Source organism: Pristiophorus japonicus, chromosome 15 (assembly GCF_044704955.1).
Source record: "Pristiophorus japonicus isolate sPriJap1 chromosome 15, sPriJap1.hap1, whole genome shotgun sequence".
Classification (NCBI taxonomy): Eukaryota; Metazoa; Chordata; class Chondrichthyes; family Pristiophoridae; genus Pristiophorus; species Pristiophorus japonicus.
In genome coordinates this window covers 60,733,553-60,757,444 of record NC_091991.1, presented here as the reverse complement: position 1 = coordinate 60,757,444, position 23,892 = coordinate 60,733,553, and the positions used below count along the sequence as shown (strand labels likewise).

The window sequence follows — 23,892 nt, the reverse complement described above, 5'->3', positions numbered from 1 at the left end:
TCAATGCAGACGGTGTAACTTGGCCCATTTGTTTGTCTATAAGTACAGGTCAATACCAATACTTTGGTGTATAGATAGATCTGTATGCGAGAATACTTGTATCCATGTGGACGTGTCCTATAATCAAGTTTGTGTATTTCAGCTGTAGATACGTTTGCCTGTACTCATACATGTATGTGCAAGTATAAAGCAGTGTGCTCGTGTATTCGCGCGTATGTATAGGAGTGGAACTCTATATGTAGATAAATATAAAATACATTTCATTATATGTATTTATACATGTGTATATATAAAAGCATGAATGTTGCATGTGTGAGAGTGCCTAAACAGTATATTATAGCCCTCCAAAGCAGCACAATACTGTACTTCAGTATAAACTATTGTCAGATAGCCCTTTGAGTAATACAGCTGATCAATAAATTGGAAGCCTATGTTCTCGAACACACATCGTTTCACATGGAAACACGAATGTAACCATGAAAAAATAATTAGCGAATTCTCTTCCCCCAAAAGTCTTCAAAATACACGTAAACATATTGCAAAGGTATTCAGGGAATTTAGAACTGTTCAGAATTGGTGTAAAATTGAGGGAAATTCAAGTTTATTCTGATATGAAATTCGCTGGAATTCACTTTTGTTATAAAGGCAGGGATAAAATGTTTCACAATTCTGTCAACAGACTGGCAGGTACAATTTTAACTCCGGTGAGCTTAAAGCCTCGGAGAAAGATTTCAAGTGAGATTGACGATATTAAACTAGTGAATCAGCGAAACTTAAGCAAAATCGAGTCTGAAACTCAGCTGTGGGCGCTGGGATAAGCGAACCAGTTGGATGAGTTGGACATATGGGTGGGTGCAGGACAGGCAGTGTGTGGGGCGGAGGGATTGTTGGAGCATGTGCGATGGTGAAGTGTTGTAACTGCTGTATTCAGGTATTATTTTCTAATTGTTATTGTTGGGGAGAATGAGCCCAACGTTATAACACAACCAATACCTAAAATATTAGAGTACGCCGAAACTAGGAAACTCTAATCTTCCCGAATTTTATTTGCAGTTTTAACCTTGATAACATGTATCAATACTAACTTCCCCTCCCCTCTAGTTTTTTCAAGCTTTGACAGTAATACTACATTTGTTTTGTTGTGAATGACTTTAATTTATATTGAAATCCGGGACAGTCTCGCTTTAAGGCGTTAACCTGTCACTGGGCTGTGCGCAAGGCGGCGGGGACGGCCAGTGCGCAGGCGCGGCTCTCTGTCTCAGGTAGTAGTGTTAAGTCGGACTCCGGGAGCAGCGCTTTGCGGAACGAGTCTGCTCAACTTAAGCAGCTTGACCTCCAGCCACCGGACCTCGGCATACAGGCATCGAAGGCGAGGACAATGTCTCCTGCACAAAGATCAAGCAGAAACGAGTCGAGCTTCCACTGATCCAAAAGGGGTGGAGAGAGAAAAAGCGCCAGCTAGATAAGGCAGAGTTTCCTTTTTTTTAAATAAGGCAACAAAAAAAGTTTTTGAAAACTTTTGCGATACTTTGCAGAAGTTCGTACGTTCAACTATAAGTGTACTTCAGAGCTATACCTGCCCCCGACTGAGTGACCGTCGGCTCAACGCGATTCTTGGACTGCTGGATGTGTTACTTTGTCAAACTGAGGGGTGCATGTGTGGACCAAAATAGCCAGTTAGTGGAAACTGGGAACTCGAGAAGCGATCCAAGTGATCGCAGCTGGGAGCATTGGAAGTGGGGATTGAATCGATTTGCTACCGGTGGAGAAGGCTACTAAAAAAAAACGTCCGGGAGAGAAGGTACTTTGTGTGAACCTTGTGATTTGTTTCAAGTGAGCTCACGTTTTCAACATTTTCTTCAGCAATTCATGTGACAGCCGGTTTGTGAAATGGCTGAACCGCGTTACAACCGAGCCGGGCTCTGACAGACAAGACTGGAAAACAAAAATACACAAACAACACGGAATTGATGAAGTGACACTCGATTTGAAAACAAATAGTAGCCCAGTCCCTCAGGTGAAATAGCCTGTGTCCAGGGGGAAGATACAATAACAATAATTCAAATACAAAAGTAAAAGCGTGTAAAACCAAAAGCTAACTTCAGCCACAAGACAACACTGGAATAAAATAGTACAGTCCGGAAAGTACCAGAGTTGCAGAAAAAAAATTAACAAGCAGTAAGTAATAAGGGGGAGAGATCGGCTGTATGTGTGTGAGGGGGAAGTGAGGAGTTAAAGGATTGGTACGACTGCCAGAGGAGCGCGGATCTCTTTATGTGCTGGTGTTGGTGTGGAGTTATGGATGTAAACCTGAAAGAGTTTCAATAACAGGTGCAACATGCTCACACAAGCCAGCTCCATTCCTCTTCCTGCCCTGGAATCCTGAGAACCAACTGCTTCGTGGTGACTCTGTTGGCTTCTTCATCCTGAGAGTTTTATTGTAACCAGCATACTGCTTTCCAATAGAAGAACTCTGATTAACCGCAAAAGCCTGGATATTTACCAGTAATCCTGACCCTGAAAATGCAGGTGAGTGTTCACCTCCCCTCTGGTCTGTTGCTTTTAATGAAGCGAGAGATACGAAAATGAATGAGATCATTTATTATGGCTGAACATAAAACGTTAGATTGGTGTTGGAAATTGTCTTATTGTTACTATAAATTGTTTGCACTTGACAGCAGAATGCTGCAGAGTGGATGCAGTATTGTTCTCCTGCTGCATAGGTGTTTATTTTACTTTGTTTGGAGTGTGTGTTTGCAGAGTTGAAACAGAACATTGATAAGATGTCTTTATCACTCAGCCCATCTAATCTCTCCCAATCTGGGACTACTTTCCCCCTATACCTCATTTAGTTGTTCATTTCCCCAGAGAATGTCTTTTACTTCCCTCCCCCCTAATTGTTCTATCGCTGTTCTTTTACTTCTGAGTTCACGCCTTCAAAAATTACTGGAAAAGAATTTCATGCAAACTGTAGTCTCAATAGACGCGGAACAGGAACCTCTATAAAGTAAATATCTGCGTCGGTGGAATTGGATTGTATGTGAGCTGCACCGTTTAAAGCTCTTCTCAATGTCTAATTCACACAATGCCTTGCCTCATCAGTTTACATTCCTGTGTTCCATACATTCGCTCAAATATTACATGAACATTTTTAAACGTTTACTTCATCCTTCGAGTTTAAATAAGGAATAACGTTTTCCAGGTACTCTATGTTGTTTCTTGTACCCACCCACCCACACTTGTCTGATTTATACTTTGTTGCGTCCTACTTGTCGACATAGTACATAATCTCTGGCGCTTCTATGTACCAACATATTTATCGGTAGTTTTCAAATCTAATAGAAGATTAGCTCAGTGAGTTCTCATTTTGAGGATATTTGGATCCACGACGACCCATCACCCCTCAAAAAAATCTACGGTTGCTGAAGGAAGACAAAACGTTAACGGAGCGACCGATTTTAAATGGAAGAAGTGAGTTTCTCCTTGGAAACTACATTGCCACACATGTGCCTTCCAGCTGTACTATGTTAGGCTTTGGTTGGTTGCGAAGGGGGAGGCTAGCTGTGCCTGGTGGTTGTTATATTGGTTGGAGAGGATAAGAACATTAAATACAGCATGTTTAAATTGAAACAGTGGAGTGACAGGAGATCTGTGCTGGTCTCAGTGATCGGGGTACGATCCATGACATTGATCCCTTTGTGTGTGTGTGTGTGTGTGTGTGAAGGGGAGGGGAGGCTCTGGGTCGGCTTGCAGACCCCCCATCTGATTTAGCCCATGTTCCCTTGGGGTGGGCGTGGGGGGTAGCCCTGTAATGTGTCCGGATCAATCCGTGGCTTCAGCACGTTTTCTGGCGGATTGAAACGCTTTGTGAAGCGATTTTAAACAAGAACATGCCGAGCTCGAGAATACCGCTCTCAAAATGTCGCGTAACACGAAGAGGGCCAGCTTCGGGCGTTTGCAGGAGAGATGGATTTCACAAAACTTTTCATGGGAGGCTTTGTAAGAACAAGAGTTACATTAGTGCTTATTGAGTGCGAGTGTAAAATGGTGGTTATTATATTGAAACGATTCTTAAGATAGTTACTAAACATCACACACTAAGTAACTTCAAATAGCGCCGTTGAAGTTGTTGTAATATATTTTTATAACCAATGAAGTGGTCATCATCAAGGACTTTAAACTTTAATTTATTTTTAAAGGCTGCAGAAGTTATTTGCCGACGTGTGGTTCCACACTAAACTAAAGATAGGTGAAGCGTGTAGGTATTTTAAATGGTTCAGATGAAGTCAATAAAGGGGATGATGTTGGCCAGTATGGTTGATTAAAACCAGATCTGCGTTAAGTCAGACTGCGGGCCCTGATCCAGACAAGACCCCCCCTCCCTTCGAGCAAAGGGCTTCCCATTGCCGGCACACCGCCGCTGCCTTCCCCTGTCGCCAGGCTCTGAAAGTCGGAGCTGGCTGGGGAGCTTCAGCATTCCACCATCACCCGCGCTCCTGAAAGGCGACACACACACAACTCCAATGGAGAGTGGCAACTGTGTGTTTCAATCCACAATTCATTATCCCCATCGTGTGCTCACTCACTGTTCATGGCTATGATTTAAAAAAACATTTTTATGCCAAACTAATTGTACATTTATTCCGATTGCGCCCAGTTGAATGGTGTATCTGTATAATGAGCAGAGCGCGGGCGATCCCTCAGTATCCTTTACAATGGGGTAAATTTGCTCGACCTGTTGGCAATTTTCAGGCACCAAGTCATGCAGATTTTGGAGACATTAATGGATGATTTCACATTGTATTTTGTAAGTAGGCAGAACTTTCAAAAACAGCCTGTGATGCGGTTAAATAAAGGGGTCGATAGAAGTGTAAAACAAGTAGTTTAACATCGGGCATTTCCATGGCGTGAATCAGTGTTGCTTTAACTAAGAACATTAATTGAAGTGATAGGTGTGTAATATGCATTCAAGTGAAGCCACCACGAGTCATTTCTGTCAGATCAAAGAGGTTTTAAATATGTGAATGCCCCAAACTCATCCAGCAGAGCACAGAACTAAGGGGAACGGGAGACTCCAGAAAACCAATCAGTACCCAGGTTCTTCAGATGCAACACCAAGTTCATTCATCCGCAAACTTCCCGAGTTCGCGTGATCGAATTTCAGAAAGTCCAGAAATCCCAGAGCTAACCTGTAGCGAATGTTGCCTCTCGCCGGCAGAACTCTGTTACTGCAGCTCTTTCCTGGCCGGTTGGGATTTGGGGAATAAAGATTTTCCTCCCCGTGTTTATAGTGGTTACCGAGTTCTGTGCGACAATCAGTTCGAAGAACGAATCAACATAACATCCAAATTCATTTCAAAAGGAACATTTAACTGTAAAGCAATGAACAGTGACACCGAAAAGTAAACCGCATAAATGATTAATAACTGTTTGTTTAATCCACGGGTCAAATCGCAAAGTGTCCTCCATTTCCCATTCTATATCAATCTTGATCGAGTCGCACAACCCCAATTTATCACCAGTCCTCCCATTGCACATAAATCCTCTTCCAATTACTCAATTTCAATGCACCATCCGCTCCCATGACAGAGAAACTCCGATCCAATTACATAGTTACCGTTGCTCCATCTATGTCCAATACACAGAAATCCTGATTAACTTGTGTCATCCCTTTGTACCATCAATACTACTTTAAAGCCATCTTGATCGGGCTTAGTTGGAATTGTGCTTCCTGGTGTGAAGTTCAGCCACACAGACCAGGAATGTCCACAATTCAATCCCCCAGCCAGTGCTACATTAGCTAATATTGTGTGGTGATTTCTCTTCACATTCCTGGGCCTGAGAAGTGGAAATGAGCCAAGCTCCTGCTCTTGCTAATGATCCAGTGACCCCTGTTGGATGGTGCATTTGTCTGAATGCTGGGTGAGGACAGGATTGGGCTAAGCTGTGATGCCACCAGTGGTCCGGGAAGCCTGCCAGCACTTGTTGTCTAGGCTCCGACATGAAGAACAACAACATGTCCGAGATGCTGCAGGTTGGCGGGTTGCTGTAGAACATAGGTCTGCATGAATCAGCTTCAGTAGAGGGGAAAACACCAAACAAAAAAAACTCCCGATGAAGTCACATGAACACAATTTCCTATTCAGTTTTACCATAAAAGGAAAAATCTTGACGCAACCAAAGAATCTGAGATAGATGTATAATTCTGATATGGCTACCAAATTTATGAGGACGTTAGTTTAGCTTTTATTAATAGATAACATTTATGATACTTGCATTTGACAACCTCCATTGGTTCCCTGTTCTCCAAAGCACAGAATTCAAAATCCTCATCTTCATTTATAAATCCCTAACTGACCTCACTCTTCCCTACTTCTGCAATGTCCTCCAGCTATGGATCCCTGTCTGTACCCTTCAGCCTCAGAATTATCTCCGTAAACCTCTTTGCCTTGCTGCTTTTCTGTACATCTTTAAAAGCTTCCTCACAACATCCTGCTCAACCATGTTTTTGGTCACCGCTCTACATTACAAAAGTGACATTTTAAAAGTACTTCATTGGCTGTGAAGCACATGGGATGCATTGAGGACATGGAAAGCACTACTTAAATGAAAGTTTATCTTCTCTTGCTCCTCCTTCCTCCTCTTTCTTCTGCCTCTTTCTCTTCCTCCTCCTTCTGCTTCCTCTTTCTCTTCCTCCTCCGCTTTCTCTTCTTCATCCTCCTCCGCTTTCTCTTCTTCATCCTCCTCCTTCTTTCATCTCTTCTTCCTTGGCATCTTCCTCTTTAAATCACCTTGGGATATTTTGTGTAAGTCACTATATGAATGCAAGTTGTTATGAATGTATAACTGCCTGCATCAGAAGAGCTTCACTCACTAGTATTCAAATGCGTTAATGTTCACAGCGAGCTGATTGTCTTGTTGGCTCTCTGGCAACTATAAGAATTTTAAAAATGAAGCTTGGAGCACCTGCAACTTTTAAATGTCACTTTGCTACAATGGATTGTAAAGCCAAAGTTGTGTTAGATTGTATCTTTTACCTATATGTGCTTTGGGTGGTTCCACATCTGAATTATGCTTCACACTGTTTGCACTGATGCAGACCATTTACTTTTACTGACCTATAAGCATGTGAGTGAATTGGAGCATTTTTTGTGTGTGTGCATTGGTGACTGTGTATGTACATGTCTGTTATTGAGCATGAATCAGTGATTGAATGCATGAGCATACTAGTGAGTTCAATCTAAGTTGAATCTGAATGTCTTGAACTCATGATAAAATGTCCAAATCATGAATAAAGCTGAACAGGAACAAAACAATGCTAGTTAAACGAGGCCATTATCAGATAAGAATCAATGAGATCTCTTAAACAGGACTGGAAACAGAAGCGAGATATTAAAAGTGAACATTTTCTGTGTAATTTTGGCCATTAAAAATAATCAAACCTAAATAATACGAACATTATGTAAGTTTAGGATTATTATTAAACACATGAAAAGCCAAAGCATCTTGCCTACATTTTGTCTACATCAACTGATTTTAACTGTACTGCCTGGGGTTCCTGCCCAGATTACAAAGTCTAAACAAAGATTCATTACAGTGCAGCTATATTGCCACTTTCACATCAATGCAAAGTGGTTTCACCAAAGTATATTACTACTCAGATTCAGGTCACTGCACTATAAGTAACTTTCAAAAGATGTTAAAATGTTTATCATTTTAAACTCCTTTACTGCTCTGTCCTGGATGGTGTTGAACTTCGAGTGTTATAGCAGCTGTACCCATCCAGGAAAATGGTAAATATTCCATATCATTCCTAACCCGAGGCTTATAGATGGTGGAGAAGATTTGAGGGGCCAGGAGGTCAGCCACTTGTCACAGAGTGTCCAATCTCTGTGTAGTTATTGTGTTGATATGGCAGATACAGTAAACCTTCTAGTCAATAGTGACCCCTAAGATATTGATGTTAGGAGACTCAATGATGGTGGTGCCATTTAATATTGGGGGAGATAGTTGGGATTTTTCTTGTTCAAAATGGTCATTGACTGGAATTTATATCGTGCAAATGTTATCTACCACTTATCAGCCCAAACCTGGATGTTATCCAAGTTCTCTTCTAGGCTGCGTGGGCTGTGACTTCTACTACCAAGGACAAGGGCAACAATGTTGTGGAAACACCATCACCTCTGAGGCACACACCATGCTGACATGAATATATACCACTGTTCCTTCATTGTCTCTAGTTCAGAATCCTGGAATTCCCTTACCTGATATCACTGTGAGGCCATCATCACCAGGAGGATGACCGTGTTTCAAGCGAAGGCCCACTACCACCTCTCAGGGCGACTAGGAATGGGCAATAATTGTGGCCTTGCCAGCATTTCCCACATTCTGAGTACAAATTAAAGTGTTTTAAAAATATATATCTTTTTAGAAAACATCAACATTTAATAGCTTGATTACATTTTTACTACTGCTTTTAATATTTTAAATGTCTATTTTTGTTGTTTTTTTCATTTTTATTAATTAATTACTTTGTTCATATAACCTTCTGTAACTATAAGGATTGTGGAAGGGTTTACACAGACAGGGTGGAATGGGTTGGATGATTTGTGTGAACATGAAAATGCGGAAAAACATTCCAAATAAAATGTCAAAAATCTCAATTGTCTGAGTGAAGTGTTGCATTCCCCAAGAGCACTCTCGAAAATAAATCACATGCCTTCATTTATTCTATACAGTTTCAGACTTTCATGTACTCATGCTTTTTGTCAATGTAAGTGAAAGATTGTTGGATATATCTACAACTTAAGTTACAAGAAGTATGCGTCCCTCTACACGTTTTGTGTAGTTACTTGTTTTGCTTTATATTCAGGGCTATTTTTGAGTTGTCATTTGGGACTGTGCCAGTTTTTTTGAACTGCTGGTCAGTTTTTTCTAGTCCTATGGGCTAGTATGTATGTTTATTAAATGGTTTCTTCCTGGAAGTATTCACTAAAGAATCCTTCACAGGAGGATTTATGAGTAATTTAATAATTTTGATGGGAGGCCGTAGACAGACTCAAAACAATTAAATCCCCAGGGCACATATTCAAGGGTGTTAGGTGAGATTAGAGGTGAAATCTGCAAAGTGCTGATGGTCATTATGAAGGAATTGATGAACACGGGAGGTCTTGCTGGATTGAAAAGAGGAAAACGTGGCAGCTATCTTCAAAAAAGGTGACAAAACCTGAAACAGTCCCATTAGTCTTGTATCCATAACTGATTGCATTCTTTTGCCAAGCATAAGGAACAAACCAGGGGATTATATGTATAAGAATAATCTAGTAATTGGAAGTCAATGTGATTTTAGAAGGGAAAGATCATGCTTAACAAACCTTTTTGACTATTTTGAAGAAGTAACATTCAGAATGACAATTTTAATGATTTATACCTCAACTTTCAAAATGTTTTCGATAAAATTCCACGTCAAGGCTGCTACATTGCAAAGCTTAACAAAGTAGGTATCAATGGTTTAACTTAGAGGAGATAAGGAACTGGCTCAAAAAGAGGCAGCAGCAGGTACTAATTGAGGAGAGATAACAAGCTAAGAAGATGTACTGAATAGAGTAGTTCTGGGGCACCCGTCTAGTCCTAATTCTATTTAAGGCTCAGTTTCATAAAGGAAATATAATTTGGTCAAATTTTCAAATGATCTTAAGCAAAGGGATAGGAATAGTCAAATCTAATGTGGCAATCAAGGAACTATAGCAGGAACTGGATAACATTTGCAAGTGGGCACAGTTCAATAAGTGGATGACATTGTACACTGGGGGGAATGCTCAATGGATGGTGCTGAACCATGTAGGAAAGAGGCTGAGAGAAATCTGAAAGAATCTAAGTGTCTGCAATCACCACAAAGTGACAATCAAGAAGTAAGCAGAATTCTAAGCCTTATTGCCATGTCAGTCGAGTAGAAGTGTGATGTAATCACACTGAAACAGTACTGTGCTTTAGATTGGCCACATATTGAGTACTGCATCTAATTCTGGTCAATAAGGCACAAGAGAATAATCTAAAGTGGTGCAGGGATGGGCTAGAATGTGATCACTAGTGTCAGAGAACTGAGATAAGATTTGGATATAAGGGGCACAATATCAAAGTTTGTAGAAGGATTCTAAGTGATTGCAGGAGGACATAGGCAGAATAATAGATTGGGAAGATAGATGTCAGATGAAATTCAATCCGGAGAAATGTCAAGGGACAGATTTTGGAAGAAATATTAATGAGAGGACATATAGACAAAATGGTAACATTTCAAAAGGAATAGAGGAGCATAAATAATTACAATTGGTAGGAGAGATTGAAAAAGAGGAGAGTTTGAGCAGAATAGGCCTACATTTCCTCGAGTTTAGAAGAATGAGAAGTGATCACATTTATTTTCATTTGTTTACGGGATGTGGCCGTCGTTGTCAAGGCCAGCATTTATCCCTGAGAAGCTAGCGGCGAACCGCCTTCTTGAACTGCTGCAGTCCATGTGGTGAAGGTACTCCCATATGCTGTTCGGGAGGGAGTTCCAGGATTTTGACCCAGCAACGATGAAGGAACGGCAATATATTTCCAAGTCAGGATGGTGTGTGACTTGGAGGGGAACGTGGAAATAGTGTTGTTCCCATGCACCTGCTTCCCTTGTCCTTCTAAGTGGTAGAGTTCGCAGGTTTGGGAGGTGCTGCCGAAGAAGCCTTGGTGAGTTGCTGCAGTGCATCTTATAGATGGTACACACTGCAACCATGGTACACTGGTGGTGGAGGGAGTGAATGTTTAAGGTGGTGGATGGGGTGTCAATCAAGCGGGCTGCTTTGTCCTAGATGGAGTCAAGCTTCTTGGGTGTTGTTGGAGCTGCATTCATCCAGGCAAGTGATAAGTATTCCAACACACTCCTGACTTGTGCCTTGTAGATGGTGGAAAGGTTTTGGGGAGTCAGGAGGTGAGAAACTTGCTGCAGAGTACCCAGGCTCTGACCTGCTTTTGTTGACACAGTATTTATGTGACTGGTCCAGTTAAGTTTCTGGTCAATGGTGACCCCCAGGATGTTGATGGTGGGGGATTCAGCGATGGTAATGCTGTTATTGTCAAGGGATGGTAGTTAGACTCCTGCTTGTTGGAGATAGTCATTGCCTGACACTTGTGTGGCGCGAATGTTACTTGCTACTTATCAGCCCAAGCCTGAATGTCATCCAGGTCTTGCTGCATGTGGGCATGGACTGCTCCATTATCTGAGGAGTTGCGAATGGCACTGAATACTGTGCAGTCATCAGCAAACATCCCCATTTCTGACCTTATGATGGAGGGAAGGTCATTGATGAAGCAGTTGAAGATGGTTGGGCGTAGGACACTGCCCTCAGGAACTCCTGCAACAATGTCCTGGGGCTGTGATGATTGACCTCCAACCACCACAATTGAAACATATAAAATTCTTAAAGGGCTTGACAGGGTGGATGCTGGGAGGATGTTTCCCCTGGCTGGGGAGTCTAGAACGAGGTCACAGTCCCATAATAAGGGGTCGGCCATTTAGGACTGAGATGAGGAGAAGTTTCTTCACTCAAAGGATTGTGAATCTTTGGAATTCTCTACCCCAGAGAGCTGTGGATGCTTAGTACACAGTATTTAAGACAGAGATCAATAGATCTTTGGATACTAAGTTAATCAAGCAATGCTGGGATAGTTCAGGAAGGTGGAGTTGAGGCAAAAGATCAGCCATGATTTAAATGGCAAAGCAGGCTCGAAGGGCCAAATGGCCTAAGTCTGCTCCTATTACTTATGTTCTTATAAAGCAGTCCAAAAGCTTATAAAACCTACCCATAAATAGGGATAGAGAATACAAAAGCAAAAATATAATGATAAACCTATATAAATCATTGGTGAGGCTGCAATTAAAATATTTTGGGTGCCTTTTTGAAGATGTCAAGGCCATGGAGTGAGTGCAAAAAGAGATTCACTAAGATGATACGAAAAGGAGTTATGAGGGGATACTAGACAGCAATGTTCCCTCTAATCTTTTTTTCATACGTGGTCCCTTTAACTGGTTGCGCAACCCATTCAAATTGTTTCACATGCGCGATTTCTTCCATGTAAAAGCCAGTGAGCAGCACGCGCGGGACCTCCAGACTGTTGCCCAGCTTAGCATTAACATTGCTAGAGAGGTCTAGAGAGAGACTGGAAAATGCTGAAAATATTTACAAGGACGTTACCAGAATTGAAAAGATGCAATGATCAAGAAAGATTGAACAGGCTGGGGCTTTTTTTCTCTGGAAGAAAGACTAAGAGGAGACCTTATAGAAGTCTTTAAAATTGTGAAATGTTCAATTGGGTGGACACGGAGAAACTATTTCTACTTAGGGTGAGTCCGGAACAAATGGGCTAGAATATAAAGTAGCCACTAGCAGATCAAATAAAGAATTTAGGAGGAATTTCTTCAAACAGAGCGTGGCGAGAATGTGCAATTCACTGCCACAGGGAATGATTGAAGTCGATAACATTGACATATTTAAGGGAAAGTTTGGTGCATGCATGAGGGAGAAGGGAATAGAGGAATATGGGGGCAGGGTGGGAAGAGGTAAGTAGAGTGGCAGGAGGCTTGTGTGAAATAAAAACACTGGCATAGACTTTTGGGCCAAATAATCTATTTCTGTGCTGTATGTAAAAGCTGAGACTCTTCATTTGAACAAACAAAAATAAGAAGCGATCTGATAGAGATATACACAATTATGAGATGTTTTGATATAATAAGTTGGGGAAAACTCATTTCACTGGTCAGTGAGTTGGTAATTCGAGGGCAGAAATTTAAGCTCATTACCAAAAGAATGAAGGGAGAAGATCGTTTTTTTTGCATAGAGTTGTTGGTGCATGGAATTCCCCACCAGCAACTGGTAGAAGCAGAAGCTATAATAGCAATTGAAAAGAGTGTGGATAAATTTCATAAAAAGAAAAAATTAAAGGGAATGTGGAATGGGCCTGAGTTAATAGGTCATTTGGAGAGCTGACACAGACACGATGGCTCCAATGGCCTTTTGCTGTGCTGCAAAATTCTACCATTTTACAAGGAGAGGCTGAAGAATATACTAAAGAAACATAACCTGACAGTGGGAAACTGACACAATCCAACTGGCTGCCTGTTTTACACAGCGTCTTATTTCACTATCTGCTAAGGTCACGGGAAAGTAAAATCGGACAGGGTGTAAAACAGACAGACAATCTGATCATATCGGTAAGGTTAAAATTATTTCCACAGACTCTTCAAACCTTAAAAAGAGCTGGATGAGGGGGAACCCTATAGAGATATAGGATACTAAGTAGAATAGAAAATGTAAACTTACAGTGATACTTTAAATAAAACTATCAACTTCTGGTCAAGGGGATATGGGGACAAACTGGTAAATGGCAAGCACAGGACTGATGAAGAGAAGCACTTCATGCAAAGCATGATCATTACCTGGAATGGTCAATATATGCTGAGGCAAAACCGCTGGAATACAAACATATGAAAAAAGGCAAGAAAAGACCAGCTTGCCCATTAAACCTGTCCCATTCTGACATGGTGCAACCTCCACACACCATCAACCCCATCTCATCCCCGACAGATTTGCAATGTCCTTGGAGAGGCAAAAACACAAAGAAAAAAAATCCTTCAGCCAATCTAGGAAAAAAAAACCTGGGAAATTTATCTCCAACCCCTAAAGGCAATCAAGGAAGTTCCAGGAAACTGCAATGACTGGTATCACTACTCTAGTTTAACCTTCTATAACTTCTACAACTTGAGTCGTTCGAGAGGCAGTCAGATACTGTGATGTGGGAACTGGTTTCTGTGGAAAGATGGGTCAAATGACATCTCTCATCTTTGTGATAACAGAAGTCTGCCACCCGCACATTGCAACTAGCAGATTCAGTTCTCGGGCCATTAGCTGCAGCTGCCTTCGAAGGACATTTGTGATATAAATGCCTATTCACTGGCCTCCTAACCTCACTTAATCTCCCTCTCCATGTAAACTCCCAACCTATATTCATGGCCACCTGCTCAACCTTGCCTTCTCTTGTGACCACACTACTCCCATCGTGTCAATCGCAGATAAGGCCACCTCAGATCACTTCCTCGTATCGCTCTCCACTCATATTCCCCTTTCACTCCCCACTCCCAACCCTACCTGCTTCTGTGTTTGTCCCTGGAAAAAACTCTCTCCCGACTGCATTCATGAACTCCCAACTGTCCAGCCTTTGGCCCTCCATTCACCATGACATTTCTCCAGCTACTGACCTGCTCAATCACATCCTCACCACCACCGTTATTGCCCTAGTCCCTATTAAAACAATTACTCTCTCTCACTCTGGCCGTTCTCCCTGGGAAAGCCCTGATCTTCGCTCCCTTAAGTGCAAGAGATGCAGACATTAATGAATATGGCAGACAGCTGGTTTAGCCATTCACAGCCAGATCTGGCTGGACCACATAAAGCATAATCAGGTCCTGCTCTCGACTGCTAAAACTGCTCACTATTCCAGAATCATTCTGGAATGTAAAAATAAACTCCAGCTTCTATTCTCCACTGCTAACCGTCTTTTTAAACCCCTCTCCCTTGTCTCCACCCTCATCTCGAACAATAAACGTGAGGATCCAAGGACATTGCAAAACTGTGGGGGATGAGATGGGGTTGATGGTGTGTGGAGGTTGCACTGTGGACTTATTTGTCTCTAAGATTGAGACCATCCGTTCGGCTACCTCTGCTTCTTTCCTTCCTTCCGTTAGCCCACCGGGCCAAACGTCCTCTAAGGATCCCCCTGCCCTAGCCCTGACCTCCAGTTTCTCTCCGATCTTCCCTCATGACCTTTCCGAGCTCATCCTGTCTATGAGACCCACTTCCTGCTCCCTTGACCCTATTCCCACCAAACTGCTGACCACCCAACTTCCTTTCCTGGCTCCTATGTTAGCTGACATTGTTAACGGTTCTCTCTTCAGGTACTGTCCCCCTCTCCCTGAAATCTGCCATCATCACCACTCTCCTCAAAAAAAACCCTCGACCTCTCCGACCTTGCAAACTTCCATCCCATCTCTAACCTCCCTTTCCTCTTCAAAGACCTTGAATGTGTTGTCACCTCCCAAATCCGTACACATCTTTCCCGCAACTCCATGTTTGAACTCCTCCAATCCGGTTTCCGCGTCCGCCACAGTATCGAAACAAATGACATCCTTTGTGACTGACAAAGGCAAACTATCCCTCCTCGTCCCTCTTGACTTGTCTGCAGCCTTTGCCACGGTTGATCACTCTATCCTTCTCCAACACCTCTCCACCGTCATCCAGCTGGGTGGGACTGCACTCGCCTGGTTCCATTCTTATCTATCGTAGCCAGAGAATCACCTGCAATGGCTTCTCTTCCCACCCCCGCATCGTTACCTTTGGTGTCCACCAAGGATCTATCCTTGGTCCCTTCTATTTCTCATCTACATGTTGTCCCTTGGTGACATCTTCCGAAAACACAGCGCCAGTTTCCACAGTACGCTGACAACACCCAGCTATACCTCACTACCACTTCTCTCGACCCCTCCACAGTCTCTAAATTGTCAGACTGCTTGTCCGACATCGAGTTCCGGATGAGCAGAAATTTTCTCCAATTGAATATTGGGATGACCGAAGCCATTGTTTTCGGCTCCCGGCACAAACTCCGTTCCCTAGCCACTGACTCCATCCCCCTCCCTAATATCTGTCTGAGGCTGAACCAGATTGTTCGCAACCTTGGTGTCAATTTGACTCTGAAATGAGCTTTCGACCACATGTCTGCAGCATAACTAAGACCGCCTATTCCCACCTTCGTAACATCGCCTGTTTCCGCCCTTGCCTCAGCTCATCTGCTGCTGAAGCCCTCATCCATCCCTTTGTCACCTCTAGACTTGACTAGTTCAACACGTTCCTGGCTTGCCTCCCACATTCTACCTTACATAAACTAGAGGTGATCCAAAACTCGGCTGCCCATGTCTAAACTTGCACCAAGTCCTGCTCCCCCATCACTCCTGTGCTTGCTGACCTGCATTGGCTCCCGGTTAAGCAACGCCTCAATTTCAAAATTCTCATCCTTGTTTTCAAATCCCTCCATGGCCTCACCCCTCCCTATCTCTGTAATCTCCTCCAGCCTCACAACTCCCCGAGTTGTCTACGCTCCTCTAATTCTGCTCTCTTGAGCATCCCTGATTATAATTGCGCAACCATTGGTGGCCGTGCCTTCTGTTGCCTAGGTCCTAAGCTCTGGAATTCCCTGCCTAAACCTCTCTGCCTCTCTACCTCTCTTTCCTCCTCTAAGATGCTCCTTAAAACCTACCTCTTTGACCAAGCTTTTGGTTATCTGCCCTAATTTCTCCTTTTATGGCTAGGTGTCAAATTTTTTGTCCTATAATACTCCTGTGAAGCGCCTTGGGATGTTTTACTATGTTAAATGTGTTATATAAGGAAGTTGTTGTTGTTGTCTAATGGCATGTATGCGACACAAAGGCATTAATTACTTTGTCAATTATACTAAATGATTGTGGATGAAGAAATGAAATAAATCCAAAACATAGACTATTAAATAACTTCTATTATCCTATTATACTTGTGAGAGTTTGAATGTTATTTATGGACTGCTTAAAATGAAGGTCATATTAGCATGCACACAATGACTGCTGATGGAAGCTTTAGGTGGGTGTACTTTTGTGTGTATGTATGTTTGAAAAAAAATGTTTAGCTGTAATCATTTTTCCTCAGTTATGAAAGTTTTTTTAGTTAAGGATTAGGGATATACGGAAAGATGACTTCCCAGGAAAAAATGAAAGTTTTTAAAACAAAAGTATAAAACCTCTTTAAATATATTTTGTTATTTCAAATGTTTTTGATGAAGGATAAGAAATGACACAGTCAGTGCATTTGTGATGTAAATTTGGGGTTTATTAATTAAGAGGGTGAACATTCCCAAATTTGTTTTAGATCTCAATTTTTATTTGCAGTCGGTTAGTCTGGCACTTTGTATGTGATCTTATGATAGAAAAGAGTTTAATGAGGCTTTTTCATTTATAGTCACAGAATAAAATCAAAATATGTTGTTGGACAGAATATTTACCCAATAGGTGGAACCAATGTTGGCATGTATTCGCAAATATGTCATTAGTGTATTAATTGGTGGATTGAGCTGGTGGAAAAATATTGTCTAGTGGATGCCTATTTGACTTTTTAGCTCAATCTTTGTCTCTTGAGTCAATAGGTGGTTGGTTCTAGCCCTACTCCAGGACTTGAATACATAATTTAAGTTGGCACTGCAGGCAGTACCAATGGAGTGTTGTATTGTTAATATGTTGTTCCTAGGTTGAGGTATTAAAGCTGAGCCTTGACTTCCTGTTCCAATAGTTCAGCTGGATGCCAAAGATCACAGTGCACTATTTGAAGAAGAGCAGGAAGCTGTCCCAGCAAATGTTCTTCCCTCAACCAACACCATCAAAAATGGATAAATTGGTCATTCATTTTATTGTAGATCTACCTGTATGTAAATTGACTGCTTCATTTGTCTACACATGTTACTGTACTTCATAATGGTTCATTGTATTCGAAGAGCTTTGAGAAATCACTAAGTTATATGATAAGGGGCTATATAAATGCAAGTCTTTCTATTTTTCTTTTTCTCCCTATTAGATAACACAAAGATGCACTTAAATATGTACAACAGAAATTTAGAAACACCGTATCTAAAGATGTTTTTAGCAAACGGGTGCCTGGAGTGGGAGGAGTAATGGAGCCAGGTGCTCTGAAACTGATGTATTTTTGGGAGTATTAACATTGTTTTTCTTTGTATTTGTGTGATTTCAAATGTCTTTAGCTTATCATTTAGTTTATTCTATAATGTGAACCTTTGTCCAGTTTGTGAGTGAGTTACCATGTCTGGTTAGTTTCTGCAACATTTGAAAGCTGCTTTCAATTTGTTCATGTGCATGTAATGGAGGTCCCATTGTTACCATGAGGTAATATTGCTCATATCAGAATAATCAATATCCAGAGGGAAATGTGAATCATGACTTTAATGATAAATATGAATTTAATAGATTGCAAACTCAAAACTGAGGCAGTTAGTCATATTTTTAAAAAATTCATTCTGGGATGTGGGTGTTGCTGGCAAGGCCAGCATTTTTAGCCCATTCCTTATTGCCCTGAGAAGGTGGTGGTGAGTCGCCTTCTTGAACCGCTGCAGTCAGTGTGGTGAAGCAACTCCCACAGTGCTGTTAGGGAGGGAGTCCCAGGATTTTGACCCAGCGACGATGAAGGAACGGCAATATACTTCCAAGTCTGGATGGTGTGTGACTTGGAGGGGAACGTGGAGGTGATGGTGCTCCCATGTGCCTGCTGCACTTAGGACGGAGTTTGGGAGGTGCTGCCGAAGAAGCCTTGGTGAGTTGCTGCAGTGCATCTTGTAGATGGTACACACTGCAGCCACGGTGGAGGAAGTGAATGTTGAAGGTGGTGGAAGGGGTGCCAATCAAGTGGGCTACTTTGTCCTAGATGGTATTGAGCTTTATGAGTGTTGTTGGAGCTGCGCTCATCCAGGTAAGTGGAGAGTATTCCATCACACTCCTGACTTATGCTTTGTAGATGGTGGAAAGGCTTTGGGGAGTCAGGAGGTGAGACACTTGCCGCAGAGTACCCAGTTTCTAACCTGCTCTTGTTGCCACGGTATTTATGTGGCTGGTCCAGTTATGTTTCTGGTTAATGGTGACCCCCAAGATGTTGATGGTGGAGGATTCGGTGATGATAATGCCATTGAATATCAAGGGGAGGTAGTTGAACTCTCGCTTATTGGAGATGGTCATTGCCAGGCACTTGTGTTGCGTGAATTATACTAGCCCAAGCCTGAATGTTGTCCAGATCTTGCTGCATGTGAGCATGGACTGCTCCATTTTCTGAGGAGTTGCGAATGGAACTGAACACTGTGCAATCATCAGCGAACATCCCCCATTTCTGACCTTATGATGGAGGAAAGGTCTTTGATGAAGTAGCTGAAGATGGTTGGGCCTAGGACACTGCCCTGAGTAACTCCTGCAGCAATGTCCTGGGGCTGAGATGATTGACCCCCAACAACCACAACCATCTCCCTTTGTGCTAGGTATGACTCCAGCCAGGGGAGAGTTTCCCCCCAAATTCCCATTGACTTCAATTTTACTAGGGCCGTGATTGACCTGGGAACATAAATTTCAGCTCCTCATTCCGATTTCGACAATTTTCATGCAGTTTCTTTTAATGATAAAATTGTGTAATAATTTTTATTTTCAGTGAACAAACGTTTTGACAGGACTAAAAGAGCAATATAAGACTAAGGTATTGTTGGTGATAATAGTGGTTGTACTGAGATCACAACCAGTTTATTTGAAATGAATTAATATTCATTAAAATAGCAGATAAAGGAATTTGGTATGAATGTATTACAAGTTCTCAATAATTTCTATCCTCAGGTGTTTGAAGGTTTTAAAAATGGCAAATATTTGAAATGCGCAGCAGTTTAATTACAATGATCTAATCCATTTGGCCCGCATTTGGTAGAGCTGTCCAATTAATCCCACTCCTCTTTTCCCACAACCCTGTAATTTTTTCCCTTCAAGTATTTATCAAATTCTCTTTTGAATGCTACTATTGAATCTGCTTTCACCACCCTTTCAGGTAGTGCATTCCAGATCACAACAACTCGCTGTGTAAAAAAATTTTTTCCTCATGTCGCATCTGGTGCTTTTGCCAATCACCTTAAATCTGTGTCCTCTGGTTACCAACCCTTCTGCCACTGGAAACAGTTTCTCCTTATTTACTCTATCAAAACCCTTCATGATTCTGAACACCACTATCAAATCTCCTCTTAACTTTCTCTGCTTTAAGGAGAACAACCCCAGCTTCTCCAGTCTCTCTCATAACTAAAGTCCCTCATCCCATTGAAATCTAAAATTGGAAAAGACAGGTTAATGTTTGAGTGTTATTTTTTGAACTTGAATCTAAGATTTTACTTCAACGATATTGACTTTCTCTTATCCCTCCTACTTTATTAGCATATCCTGAATCTAAGTAATCCCTGATCCGCCTCTGGGCAGCCATGGGATCTGGGATAGGGACTATGGGATAATGAGTCAGTTTGTCTCTAGAATATTTAATCCAATGTTGACGGGATTAGTGTAGATGCAAGTTACAAAAGTTTTCAGTTCACAAAATAACATCTGACCCTCGATTCCCAGTGAAAGGTTGAAGTCCCTACAACTAGTTTTCTTTTTGTATGTTTAAAATATCTCACCCTCCCAGGATAAATAATTTTACTGTGAAAGGCAGAATTAGATTAGATTCCAAAATATGAATAGTCAAATATGAGCCTTTTCTGGGGTGTGACATGTCCCGATTACCTGCTGGATCAAGGCTTCAGGGCTCACATTCCTCTTCAGCACATATATCAGCACTCTCATTCAACTTCAGTAATCTCTCAATTCACCACTGCTGCAAACTGTACTGTCATGCACTTTAGGTCTCTTCCACTGCAATAAAAATGATGGAATGTTGGGTAAAGCTGCAGTTCTGACAAGACCATATTGCACTGCACGTCCAACCTGACTCTTTATTTTCTGATACTATAAAGCATATATTTATGGCTGTTTTTGCACTGTCAGTTTTTTTGGTGAACAGATTTTTGAGGTATTGGCCAGTTTTTGCGAGTTTTCTAAGTTGGTATATAATGAGCAATTACGAGGAAATGTAGAAAAATATGCTATTGTGATTATAGGGTTAATAAAAAGTAATAGCCGTAATAGAATCACAGTTTTATCTCTTTAACATATCCTGCCTCATTACATTAAACAACAACAACAAAAACTTGTATTTATATAGCGCCTTTAACATAGTAAAACATCCCAAGGTGCTTCACAGGAGTACTTTTGGACAAGAAATTTGACATTGAGCTACATAAGGAGAAATTAGGGCAGATTACCAAAAGCTTTGTCAAAGAGGTACGCTTTAAAGAGTACCTTAAAGGAGGAAAGAGAGGCGGAGAGGTTTAGGGAGGGAATTCCAGAGCTTAGGGCCTAGGCAACAGAAGGCACGGCCACCAATGGATTGAGCAATTATAGTAAAGGATGCGCAAGAGGGCAGAATTGGAGGAGCGCAGATATCTCAGGGGGTTGTGGGGCTGGAGGAGATTACAGAGATGGGGAGGAGTGAGGCCATGGAGGGAATTGAAAGCAACGATGAGACTTTTGAAATCGAGGCTTTGCTTAACCGGGAGCCAATGTAGGTCAGCGAGCACAGGGTGATGCGTGAGCGGGACTTGGTGTGAGTTAGAACACAGGCTGCCCTGTTTTGGATGAGATAGAATGTGGGACGCCAGTCAAGGATGTGTTGGAATAGTCAAATCTAGAGGTAACAAAGGCATGGATGAGGGTTTCAGCAGCAGATGAGCTGAGGCAAGGGCAGAGATGGGGGATGCTAGGGAGGTGGATATAGGCAGTTATGCCGTGGATATGTGGCCAGAAGCTCATTTCAGCGGCAAATATGACACCAAGGTTGCGAACAGTGTGGTTCAGCCTCAGACAGATGTTAGGGAGAGGGATGGAGTCAGTGGCTAGGGAACGGAGTTTTTGGCGGGGACCGAAAACAATGGCTTCGATCTTCCCATATTTAATTGGAGAAAAATTCTGCTCATGCAGAACTAGATGTCGGCCAAGCAGTCTGACAATTTAGAGACCGTGGAGGGACTGAGAGAAGTGGTAGTGAGGTATAGCTGGGTGTCATCAGCGTACATGTGGAAACTGATGCTGTGTATTCGGATGATGTCACCAAAGGATAGCATGTAGATGAGAAATAGGAGGGGGCCAAGGATAGAATCTTGGGGGACACAAGGGGTAATGATGCAGGAGCGGGAAGAGAATCCATTGCAGGTGATTCTCTGGCTACGATTAGATAGATAAGAATGGAACCAGACAAGTGCAGTCCCACCAAGCTGGATGACGGCAGAAAGGTATTGGAGAAGGATGGAGCAGTCAACCGTGTCAAAGGCTGCAGACAAGTCAAGAAGGACGAGGAGGGATAGTTTGCCTTTGTCACAGTTACAAAGGATGTCATTTGTGACTTTGATGAAAGCCGATTTGGTACTATGACAGGGCCGGAAACCTGATTGAAGGGATGCAAACATGGAGTTGCGGGAAAGATGGGCATGGATTTGGGAGGCACCAACATGTTCAAAGACTTCAAAGACTAGAGGAAAGGGAGGTTGGAGATGGGGCGGTAGTTTGCAAGAACGGAGAGGTCGATGGATGTTTTTTTGAGGAGAGGGGTGATGATGGTGGATTTGAGGGAGAGTGGGACAGTATCTGAGGAGAGAGAACCATTAACAATGTTGGCTAAGATGGGATCCAGAAAAAGAAGTTGGGTGGTCAGCAGCTTGCTGGGAATAGGATTGAGGGAGCTGAAAGTGGGTCTCATGGACAAGATGAGCACAGAGAGGTCATGAGGGAAGATCAGAGAGAAACTGGAGAAAGATGTGAGTTCAGGGCTAGGGCAGGGGGGAACTTTAGAGGAAGTTTGGCCCGGTGGGCTCGGGGAAGAAAGGGACATGGCAGAGGCAGCCGAACGGATAGTCTCAATCTTAGAGACATAGAAGTCCATGAGCTCTTCACACTTGTTGTCGGAGGTGAGGGTGTAGGAGAGGGAGAGGGGTTTAAGAAGACAGTTAGAAGTGGAGAATAGAAGCCAGGGTTTGTTTTTGCATTCCAGAATGATTCTGGAATAGTGAGCAATTTTGGCAAACTAGAGCAGGACCTGATAATGTTTTATGTGGTCCAATCAGATCTGGCAGTGAATAGCTAAACCAGCTGTCCATCATATCCATTCAAATCTACATCCCTTGGACTTAAGGAAGTGAAGGTAAGGGTCAATACCAGAGTGAGAGAGAGTAATTGTTTTAATAGGGACTAGCCTCCATGTGCAACCCTCTTTGTGCTCCAAATCTTTCAGTCGCTATACCTCAGAATGTTCAATATTACAGATACAGGGAAAGTTATCTTTGGCCATGTTAAATGATAGAAAACATGGAATTATTTCAAAAACTGCAACAAATATTGACACGTGAAGGAAACAAATTTGGATATTTCATTGAACATAATTGCTAACATGAACACCCCTTCATTTCCAGGAGAAAACAGTTGTACTTTTGGGCAAATGGATAAAATAATTCAAGACAATATTCCAGGAATTTATAGCGGTCAAATTATATATTTTAAAAATGCTGAGAACTGAAAGCCATTTGACCTGGCTGTGATGCAAATTATTGGTGTGCCATCTAAACATTTGGACAAGCAGATAGTGCTCCTGTTTGCCAATAAAATGAAAACACTGCATTCAAAACAAAATCCAGTTAAGATGTTTTTTCTTGATAGGACACTATATAGTGCAAATATTTTATTATAAAGAATGATATTCCGGGAACCAGGAAAAACATCTTGCACTAATGGACAGCCTGATTAATATCACAAACAACTTTTATTCTTTGGTGATCGTCTCCCTCAACATATACAATGTAAGGTACTTTAGAATGTAATCTTTTAGCCCCAAAAAGTACTTTGTTGAAGAAAGAGCATCTCTCCATAATGGTTGAATTGATGACAGTACATGCTGTGGTGCTGAGGAATTGAATCCAGGAAGGCCCTAGGTTTGATCCCCACTGTGCGCTGAGCTAGTTGATCAAAGAAAAATGTGTCGGGGCCTTACAGGTGGCCCAGGCTGTAGAAAAATCTGCTCGTGTTTCTGCTGTTGATGACTGTGATCCTGCTAGTCCGTACACATGTGCAAGAAGCATTAGAGCAGAATTGGACTTGGCTGTGATTCACCCACCATC

The 23,892-nt window shown here is 42.1% G+C and overlaps 1 protein-coding gene across 4 annotated transcripts in view; it reads left to right on the top strand.

Moving 5' to 3' along the window:
• Positions 1 to 1,281: 1,281 nt before the first annotated feature.
• The window catches only part of wnt5b (wingless-type MMTV integration site family, member 5b), a 140,859-nt gene continuing 118,248 nt past the window's right edge, over positions 1,282 to 23,892 (top strand). Inside the window, exon 1 of one of the 4 annotated variants that reach the window (XM_070900520.1) lies at positions 1,282 to 1,801. Coding sequence is in view for 2 of the 4 variants with exons in the window: in XM_070900517.1 (XP_070756618.1) it covers positions 3,463 to 3,471 (9 nt within the window). In the remaining 2 variants the exon portion in view is untranslated. Of the gene's footprint in view, positions 2,530 to 3,434; positions 3,472 to 23,892 lie in introns of those variants that run through there. The other 3 variants (XM_070900519.1, XM_070900518.1, XM_070900517.1) reach the window with 3 other exon arrangements.